Source organism: Athene noctua, chromosome 25 (assembly GCF_965140245.1).
Source record: "Athene noctua chromosome 25, bAthNoc1.hap1.1, whole genome shotgun sequence".
In the NCBI taxonomy this organism is placed as follows: Eukaryota; Metazoa; Chordata; class Aves; order Strigiformes; family Strigidae; genus Athene; species Athene noctua.
The window spans coordinates 8,005,075-8,015,365 of NC_134061.1; the positions used below are offsets into that span (position 1 = coordinate 8,005,075).

The 10,291-nt window shown below is 46.0% G+C and overlaps 1 protein-coding gene across 1 annotated transcript; it reads right to left on the reverse strand.

The window, feature by feature from the left end:
- Positions 1 to 8,671: 8,671 nt before the first annotated feature.
- LOC141970541 (olfactory receptor 6F1-like) lies at positions 8,672 to 9,560 on the reverse strand (the record flags this gene model as incomplete). Its single annotated transcript, XM_074927175.1, is given in 2 exon segments — positions 8,672 to 9,055; positions 9,057 to 9,560. Coding segments are annotated over 2 exon segments (888 nt in total), but the record flags the coding sequence as incomplete, so codon positions are not given.
- Between the last annotated feature and the right edge of the window lie 731 nt (positions 9,561 to 10,291).

Below are 10,291 nucleotides of genomic sequence, written 5' to 3' on the forward strand. Positions count from 1 at the left end.
TCCTTCAGTGGCCTCAATGACTTGTCTTGTGGGACTCCACACAGCAGCTTTCCACTTCCGATGGCTTCCTACCACACGACAGGATCCATCAGTAAAGAGAGCATAACGCCTCTCATCTTCTGGTAACTCGTTATATGGCGGTGCCTCTTGGGCACGAGCCACCTCCTCAGGCCGCACTCCAAAATCTCTACCTTCTGGCCAGTCCATGATCTCTTCCAGGATCCCTGGATGGTTGGGTTTCCCCAGTCGAGCCCGTTGCGTGATTAACGCGACCCATTTACTCCAGGTAGCACTGGTTGCATGGTGTGTGGAAGGGATGTTTCCTTTGAACATCCAATGTAATACAGGCAGCCGTGGTGCCAAGAGGAGCTGTGCTTCTGTACCAAGAACTTCTGAAGCAGCTCGAATCCCCTCATATGCTGCCAGTATCTCCTTTTCAGTCGGAGTGTAGTGGGCTTCTGATCCTCGATATCCCCGGCTCCAAAATCCTAATGGTCGACCTCGAGTTTCACCTGGTATCTTCTGCCAGAGGCTCCATGTGAGTCCGTGCTCCCCAGTTGATGTGTAAAGTATATTTTGCACAGCTGGTCCTGTCCGAACAGGCCCAAGAGCTACCGCTCGAGCTATCTCTTGTTTGATGTGCTCAAAGGCTTGTTGCTGCTCAGGACCCCACTGAAAATTGTTCTTCTTTCGGGTCACTTGATAGAGAGGGCTCACAAGCTGACTGTAACCTGGAATATGCATCCTCCAAAATCCCACAAGTCCTAGGAAAGCTTGTGTTTCCTTCTTGTTGGTCGGTGGAGACATAGTTGCTATCTTGTTGACAACATCCAATGGCACATGACGGCGTCCATCTTGCCATTTTATTCCCAAGAACTGAATTTCTCGTGCTGGTCCCTTGACCTTGCTTTTCTTTATGGCAAACCCAGCTCTCAGAAGAATCTCAATTACTCTTTGTCCTTTCTTGAACACTTCTTCTGCCTCATTGCCCCACACAATGATGTCATCAATGTATTGTAGATGTTCAGGGGCATCACCCTTTTCCAGTGCAGTTTGAATTAGTCCATGACAAATAGTGGGGCTGTGCTTCCACCCCTGGGGCAGTCGATTCCAGGTATACTGGACACCCCTCCACGTGAAAGCAAACTGTGGCCTGCACTCTTCTGCCAAAGGAATTGAAAAGAATGCATTGGCAATGTCAATTGTGGCGTACCACTTGGCTGCCTTTGACTCCAGTTCATACCGGAGGTCTAACATATCTGGTACAGCAGCGCTCAGTGGTGGCGTCACTTCATTCAGGCCACGATAGTCTACTGTTAACCTCCACCCTCCGTCAGACTTTCGCACTGGCCATATTGGGCTATTAAAAGGCGAATGTGTCTTACTGATGACACCTTGGTTCTCCAGTTGACGAATCAATTCTTGGATGGGAGCCAGAGAGTCTCGGTTTGTACGATACTGCCGTCGGTGCACGGTCCTCATAGCAATTGGCACCTGTTGTTCTTCAACTTGCAACAGTCCCACAACAAAAGGATCTTCTGAGAGGCCAGGCAGATTAGACAACTGTTTTACCTTTTCTGTATTCATACTGGCCACACCAAAAGCCCATCGGTATCCTTTTGGGTCTTTGAAGTATCCCCTCTTGAGATAGTCAATGCCCAAGATGCAAGGGGCTTCTGGGCCAGTTACAATGGGATGTTTTTCCCACTTGTCCCCAGTCAAGCTAACCTCGGCCTCCAATACTGATAGTTCTTGACAGCCCCCTGTCACTCCTGAGATCCAGATAGGTTCTGCCCCTCTATAACTTGACGGCATTAGTGTACATTGTGCCCCGGTGTCAATTAAAGCCTGGTACTTCTGTGGATTTGATGTGCCAGGCCATCGAATCCACACTGTCCAATACACCCGATCATCCCTTTCCTCCTCCTGGCTGGAGGCAGGGGCCCTCTATTCCTGTTCTTGGTCGGAGTACTCACTGTCTGACTCTTGCCGTGCCAGGCCGGAGGTTCCTTCTTCAGGATCAAGGGAGGTGATCTCAGTCTTTCTGTATCTGGGAGATCGCTGGTTACTTCCTTGTGGTTTTACACCAGCTATATTAGCAACCTTCTTAGATGTCTTCTTGTTGGCAGGGGTCTTTCCTCGCAATTCATGTACACGTGCTTCCAACTTAAAGGTGGGTTGACCATCCCACTTCCTCATGTCCTCCCCCTGGTCGCGCAGGAAGAACCAGAGTTCGCCACGTGTCATGCGCCTTGGCTTTCCTTTCCCCCTGACTGGGACAGAAGAGAAATGATTTCTTGGGGAGCTCCTAACATCCAGGGCACTCGCCCGTAGAGATGAGGAGGTACCAAGACTCTCTTCAAAGTTCTGAAGCCAGGAAGAGACTGCCTCCACAGTTGGCGTACATCTTAGTCCTTCTCCTGCATCCATTTCTGGGTAGTACATTGCGGCCAAGCCGGCAGAATACGAGGATGGCGCACCTTTAATCACCTTCCTCCACATGGCCCGTGTGCATGGGACATCCTCTGGATTTTTAGGGGCTTCATCATTATCTGGATCACCATAGATGACTTCCATCACTGCTAATTCTCTCAGGTACTGGACACCTTCATCTGCAGTAGCCCACTTCCCTGGGGTGTGGTCCATAAGATCTTCCTTAAAAGGATACCTTGCTTTAACACTTGAAAGGAGCCGTCTCCACAGACTGCAAATTGCTGTCTCCTTTCCAATTCCCCTTTCAATTCCTCGATTTCTAGCAAGGGAACCCAGCTGTTGGGCTTCCTTACCTTCTAGCTGTTGAGCATCTGCCCCATTATCCCAGCATCGCAGCAGCCAGGCAGCGATCCGCTCACCCGGCTGGCGGCAGTAGTCTTTCCGCAGATCTCGCAGTTCTGATGACGTCAGGGACCGGGTAGTTTCTGCCTCCTGTTTCAGTTCTGTTATTCCCTCTTCTGATACCTTTGCTGAAGGACCAGCTTCTTCCTCCTCTTTCTCCTCCCTTATTAATCGAGGGTATGGGCCTGTTGTTCTCCTTGTCCATTGTTTCTTTTTTACTACTGGGGCAATCTCTGTTGTTGTTATTGTTTGAGTTCCCATGTCAACCACAGCCCTTTGAGAGTGCTGAACTGCAGCTCGATAAGCACAGGCCAGGCCCCAGTAAAGTGCTAGAAGTTGTTGATTCTCATTGGGATAGGCAAGGCACCCCTCTATCAGGTGATGTGTCAATTTTGTGGGGTTGCTTGCCTGTTCAGGGGTGAGATCCCAGGCTACAGGAGGTGATAACCGTCCTAGGAATCTGCCCAACTCCTTCCACTCTCCCTGCCACCCAGGAACAGGCCGCCTCAGAGCACATTTTGGCACCGATTCACTCAAAATTTGCGTTCTCTTACACCAAGAGCATACCGAGCTCCACACAACCCACAACAGGCGAACAGCATTAATAAAGAGTATCAATGAACTAACATAAGGATGACTAAGTACCTCGGGAGCCTGCAAAATAAAACCACTCATGATGTTCCCGATTCCTTGCAGCATGTTCCCGAGCTTAACAAAATAAAGATAAGCAGCGCAATAAACAAGCCCGTGACCAGCACAAGAGCTTGTTGCTTAATAACTACTATAGCTACAGCACATTTAATATAAAACTGCCGTTGTTTTGCCCCACGTTGGGTGCCAGAATAGACTGTGATGGTTTGACTCTGGCTAAATGCCAGGTATCCACCAAGTCGCTCTATCACTTCCCCCCCCCCCCTTCCCTTTGTTTTCTCAACAGGGTAAAGAGGGAAAAGAAGATAAACTAACCCTTGTGGGTGAAACAAAAGCAGTTTTAATATAAGCAAAGCAAAGCAAAAGTCCGCGCGCGGAAGCAAAAGCAAACAGATTTATTCTCTACTTCCCATGAAGAGGCGATGTCGGGCCTTCTCAGGAAGCAGGGCTCCAATACGCGTAGTAGTTGCCTCGGAGGACCAAGGGTGACCCCACCCCCTTCCTCCTTTCTCCCAGCTTTATACTGAGCAGACGTCACATGGTCTGGAATATCCCTTTGGTCGGTTTGGGTCAGCTGTCCTGGCTGTGTCCCCTCCCAAGATCTTGCCCACCCCGTCCCACTGGGGAAAATATCAGAAAGAGCCTTGGTGCTGTGTAAGCACTGCTCAGCAGCAGCCACAACACCAGGGTGCTATCAACACCCTGCAGCTCCCAGCATAAACCACAGCACCGTGAGGGCTGCTATAGGGGAAAACCGATTCCAGTTCAGCCAGACCCAATACAGCTGACCAAAGGGAAGCGCTTTGATCTCTAGGCATTTCCACTACTCTTTTTTGGAATTGCATATAACCTTAGGAAACAACTCTTCAGGTCTGATCATTCCTCCCATGGATGTGCTCTGTGCAGGAACCCCTGAGATTCATTCAGAGTTCAGGGTATGGGTACAGGAATAATGTCACCTAGGTAAGCCATATAAAATTAAGAAAATAAAGTCTCAGCTGGCTGTCCACAGTCCTTCCAAATTCAACATAATACTATGGGTGATTTATTCCATCCTTAGGCAGAGGAAGATTTCTTAGTCTTCTTCTCTGACTTTTTTGTCTATATGATCCATCTTCAGTGACTAAAATGTGATGGTGGGGATCCCAGCTGGGACTCAGAAATCTCTAACTGTCTTACTCAGGAGTGTTGCTGATTATGCATGTTTAAGTATGTAGGTATGTGTATGCATGTATCTATATATCCTAGCTTCTCTGTCCATGGTCGTTTCAGAAGTGGTGCTTGAACTGAGGACGGAATTCCCAGAGCCTGCTATTTAGACCTTTTGCACCTGAAAGCCTACAGCTACTGCACGAGGCAGGCCTTCAGGCTCTATTTCCTTTCCTAGAGGGTAGGCGACTCAGCCCAGAAGCCAGTGGGAAAACTAGCATGAGGGGACTGTGGATGGTCAGGAAGCGAAGGGAAGGACAAGGACCTTCCTTGGAGAGCAGGCACACCTTGCTCTGCCTGACTGTGCAGCCTGTCCATGTTGGACAAGAACAGATTTTAACCTTGCCCAGAAGTGAGAGCTACAAGCAACAGTGGCATGGCAGGTGCCTCGTGAGTCATTAGGGCTGCCTTTACACTCCCCGTATGTACCTTCTGCCTGTAGCTCTGTCTCTTCTCCAAGAGTCTGGAAACTATGGAGGGTCTTTGGCACACTTATTGGTAGAGGCTACGATCTGTGGTCTTTCTAGACACAGCACAAATGAAGAGGCTCCTCCGAAGGCATGGTCAGTGAAAGAAGGCAATCTTCTCACATAGGGGGAAAAGAATGTCCTCTGGCAAGACCTTGTCCCAGTACGACCCTCACTCCCTTGCCCTTCATTGATGGTAAAGGGGGCTCACCACATCATGTTTGGAGGCTGAGGTACAGGGGATGGGTGAGCTTCACTCATACAGCTGTAAGTGCCATGGAAATTCATCTGGTCTGTCTTTTCCTTGCTTGCAGTGGATTTTATCTAATCCTATACAAAAGAGTGGACTTTTTGAACAGCTGCAGTGATATTCCTCTCAATAACAGTGTTGAATTTGGTATATAGTCATTCCAAAGCCCAAACAGTTGTGAAGCATTTTATAATTCCACTAACTGGGCTGGTAGGGACAGTCACAATCGAGCTCAACAAAAAGATTGGAAACAACAATCAGTGCTGTGGAAACATCCAGGAAGGACAAGACCCGGAGGAAGGAGTACATGGGCGTGTGGAGGGTGGGGTGCAGTGTGACCATGAAGATGAGAAGGTTCCCAATGATGGTGATGGTGTACATTAAACAGAATGTGAAGAACAGCAAGTGCTGCAGTTCTGGGTGGTTGGACAGTCCAGAGAGGACAAACGCCGTCAGCAGGGTGCGGTTTCCTGGTTCTGGTCCCTCTGTTGGCTTCATCTGGGAGGAATCAAATGGACAGACTGTCAGAGGGGTAGTCGCTGCACCAAGATCACGCTGCTTCAGCCAGTTACTGAAGCGAGGAGTCTCTTGGGAATCCCTGGAGAGCCACTGGATCAAAGGGTGCAACTCTAGAGCTGGCTTAGCTGGGCAAAGACAGCAATGGCTGCGTGTGCGGAAAGCACATGATGTTAGTGCTCTCTAAGTGTCATAGTCTGGGATAGTGACCAAGCAAACAGTGATGAAGAGTTGACATTTAAGGCTTGGCCCCATCATGGGTGTAGGGTTAATTGTGTTCCCCCCAAATGTCAGCTCTGTGGTGCCAACCAGTTCCACACGTGCTTTCCGCACTGAAGGGAAAGCCCCGTTGACAGCAAAAACACCCACAGTCCAAAAAAAAATTAAAAAAGCAAAACCAAACCAAAGCAAAACGAAATACCCTTTGTCTATAGACAGGCAAAGGGAGAAGGAACAATTAGGGGGAAAGATGCCCGTAGAGAACACTAAGGAAGCGCAGAGGCTGGAGCTCAGTACTGTCTATCTGCTCCATCAGCCACGTTGCCTCATTACCTGATGATCGTTGCTGTCTGTGTGATGCTGATAGGATATTCCCGCAGCGCTGTGCCGGCCGTGGGAGCTTTGTCTTTTCTCACTGCCCAGAAGGGGAAACTGCTGCACAGAAAGAGAGAAGAAATTAGCCTGCCACAGAGGAGAAAGTGGTCATTAATTCTTGTCATCTCTTGCCAAAGGGGCAACCAACCACTGGGCTACACCAGTAAATCTCAGGGCACAGAATGCATTTTGGCAGCAGAAATGTGTCCGTATATGGGGGCAGAGGGGGGAAGCAGCTTTCCACTGTACACACATGGACCTGGTCAACAGATGACAGCACACAGAGAAGGTCCCATCAGGAAAGCAAGAGCGCTGCATACAGCCTTGTTGACACCCATTTGTTCTAATGACTGGTCCTAAGGACTCATTCTCACATTCAGCACCTTTGCTTGCAGTGTTCTGGATGGAAGGAAGGAAGGAAGGAAGGAAGGAAGGAAGGAAGGAAGGAAGGAAGGAAGGAAGGAAGGAAGGAAGGAAGGAAGGAAGGAAGGAAGATGGAAGATGGAAGATTGTGGTGTGGAATGGGGACAGAAAGCCCAATATGTGAACATGTGCATGTGTCTCCACTACTGGATGAAGTAGATCATGGGTAGGCAAGGAATGATGTTGTTTGTCACTGAGGTCTAGCAGTTAATGGCTGATCACTGTTGCTTCTCCTGCTTTCCTTCTGCCCCTCCCTAACATTTTGTCTACGAGGAATTGTATGACAGAGAGGACCACCTAAAAGCTGGGTGCTGTTTCACTTCCTTTACCTGACTTGTGACATATATTTGACACAAGACCTGTCCGTCCTGTTCCCATGGTTACGAATTTCTGAATAATTACCTGCACTGGGATAACTGCTTAAGTCTCTATTTCCTGACTATCTCCCATTGTATTATTAACCCATGATGCGTCAATTTATACTAAAATTCATGTACTTCTGCTGTTATCCTTAATCCATTGGGCAGTTTGTCAGTTCTCCCACAGATTTTTCGGTCTTGGTAAGTCGTCACCAGTTCTTTGAGTGGTTGTAGAATCACAGGGAATCAAAATGAGTTTTCCATAATTCTCCATAGACCTGCAGACATTAAATGGACAGTTGAACATTTCATTTGATGGCAGACAATTTTTTGTCCTTAATACTTGCTTCTTTAAACGTGTTTTACTATGTCATATGTCATGAAGCAGAGATCCTTTCAATGAGCACAGAACAAGGCAGGGTTTTTTAATGGTTCCTTTAAAAAAAACAGTTTTGCAGGTAACAGGCTCTCATTGCAGATATCAGAACATAGGGAAGAAACCCAACCAACCAAATGAAAAGAACTGAGAGAGGAGGAGAAAGAGATAAAGATAGAGGAAGCAAGTCATAGAAAACACATACAAGCCATCTATAGAAATAGTTTATGCCTGATAAAAACTCCTCTAATAACAGAGGATGTTTGCAATAATAGTAGGTCGCATAACCCAATGCTATGACAGGGATCTTTCTAACAACTCTGCAACATACAAAATCATGTTCCTGTGCCCAGGGCTATTCCCTGGCACTGTTTAATTACACAGTATGGGTATATCCTCAGAAGCCCAAGGAAATTATAAAGGAAAACAATACATTCTGTGTCGAGATAGAATGAATCCCCATATCTGGAATAAAAGTGGATATGAAGGCCCGGATATAGTCTTTGTAGAAACATCAAAGTAGCCACATCAAAATTGATATCTTGGTTATGTGGGTCCTGTCCAAAGGTCCACCTCTAAGGTGAATGAACTCTTAAGTCTCAAATAGGTTTTATAGGTGGCTGTCACTTACTCATGACTATTAAAGGAGACTCAGATGATGAATTTCCTCATACAGATTTCTGAAATTGGCTGGAACAAGTAATAATTCCAAGGGCTTATCTATATATTTTTACACCTAATTATCAGAGAACCAGTCCACAGTGGTTTGTGTGATGTCCAGATTTTACAAATGCAGGAAGTGGAAGTGGAAGGCAAGAAATCTATAATACAGCTCGAGATGAAATCCATGACTCCCAGGTCCACATTTTGTCCACAAAATTGTCTGTAATATGTGCTCCAACTTCACTCATATCTCCAAGAAAAACTCAGTATTTAAAGTGACAAAAAAATCCCTGAAACATAGTATCATCTTCTGAGTGACAATCCCAGTTCAAGCCCAGGCCTTAAACTGCATTGTTCTTTTCAAAACTTTTTTCACCTCTTTGTTCCTCAGAGAATAAATGAAAGGGTTCAGCAGAGGTGTGACAATAGTGTTAAGAACATGGACAGTTTTAGTCAAATCCAATGAGTCCTTTAGGGAAGGCTTGACATGGAGAAAAATGGTAGAACCACACCAAATAATCACAACAATGAGATGGGAAGAACAAGTGGAAAAGGCCCTTTGCTGGTCTATAGCTGATGGGATTCTCAGTATGGTAGAGATGATGTAACTATAGGAGACCAGGGTTATAGTGCATAAGACAAGGATGACAATGAATGAGATTATGAAGGCCACTAACTCAACCAGGCTGGTATCTGTGCAAGAGAGAACTATCCATTGGGGCTATGTCACAGAAAAAGTGATTAATAACATTAGAGCCACAAAAAGACAATGTTCTAATCACGTAAGTAGGTATGGTTATGGACAAGAAACCACAAAACCATGATCCAAAGACAAGTTGGATTAAAAGGGTGCCATTCATGATGGAGTTATAATGTAAAGGGAAACAGATTGCCAGACAACGGTGATATGCCATGGCAGCCAGGAGAAAATACTCTGTGCAGCCCAAAGAGAAAACAAAGTACATCTGTAGAAGGCAATGGTCAAAGGAAATGGTTGGGTCTCCGCCCAAGAGGACTGCCAGAGCTTTGGGGACACAAGCTGTGGTGTACCAGATCTCCAGGAAGGAGAGGTTGCAGAGGAAAAAGTACATGGGGGTATGAAGTTGTGGATGGCTTCTCACTAAGACCATGATGGAAAAGTTTCCCAAGAGTGCCAAGATGTACATGATGAAAAAAAGCACGAACAAAGACATTTTCAGATACTGATGGCCAGGAAAACCCAGAAAACAAAAGACACAAAAAACCCCAGAGCATTGTTTACTGCATCGCTACTTATTTTCTGCCTTACATATTAGAGTTCATAACCTAGATCACCCCAAAATGCACTGAAAATATATCTCTTTAAAATGTGCAAGGAAAGTCACAACTTTTTTCTTCTTTTTTTCAGGTTTGGTTTTTTTTTTTTTTTTTTTTTTTTAATCCATTGCAGGGAAAAGGAATTTTTCGCTCTCATAGGCTGCTACGAGCATGGCCACCAATACTCACAGTACTAAAAAGGAAGAGAAGTCCAAAAGAAAGGAAAGATCCCCCCCTGTTACTTCATTCTTTGAGACAATTAGCTTGATATGTATATAAAATTGTCTGATTTTTGAAAAATGTTCAATATTTTAACTGGGATTCACCTGCATCCACTTTAGACTTCTGAAAATAAGGCATATGATGCTTTATTCAGTTGTTTATATGTAGATAACTTTCCCCCACTCCCCTTTTTAAAGTCTGGCATATTTCAATACGACACAGAAAACAAGCAGGATCTGTGTGTTTCTGAGAGATGGAGGCTGGACTGGACAGTTGAATCCCACCATGAGTCTTTGGACAGGCAAGGCAAGGAAGACTGACAGAAAGACTGACATATAGAAATTGAGTCAATTAACTGAGTGGAGAATCATATGGTAATGAACTATATACAGAAGAGGGAAGAAGAAAGAGAGGTGCTGCAGTATACACA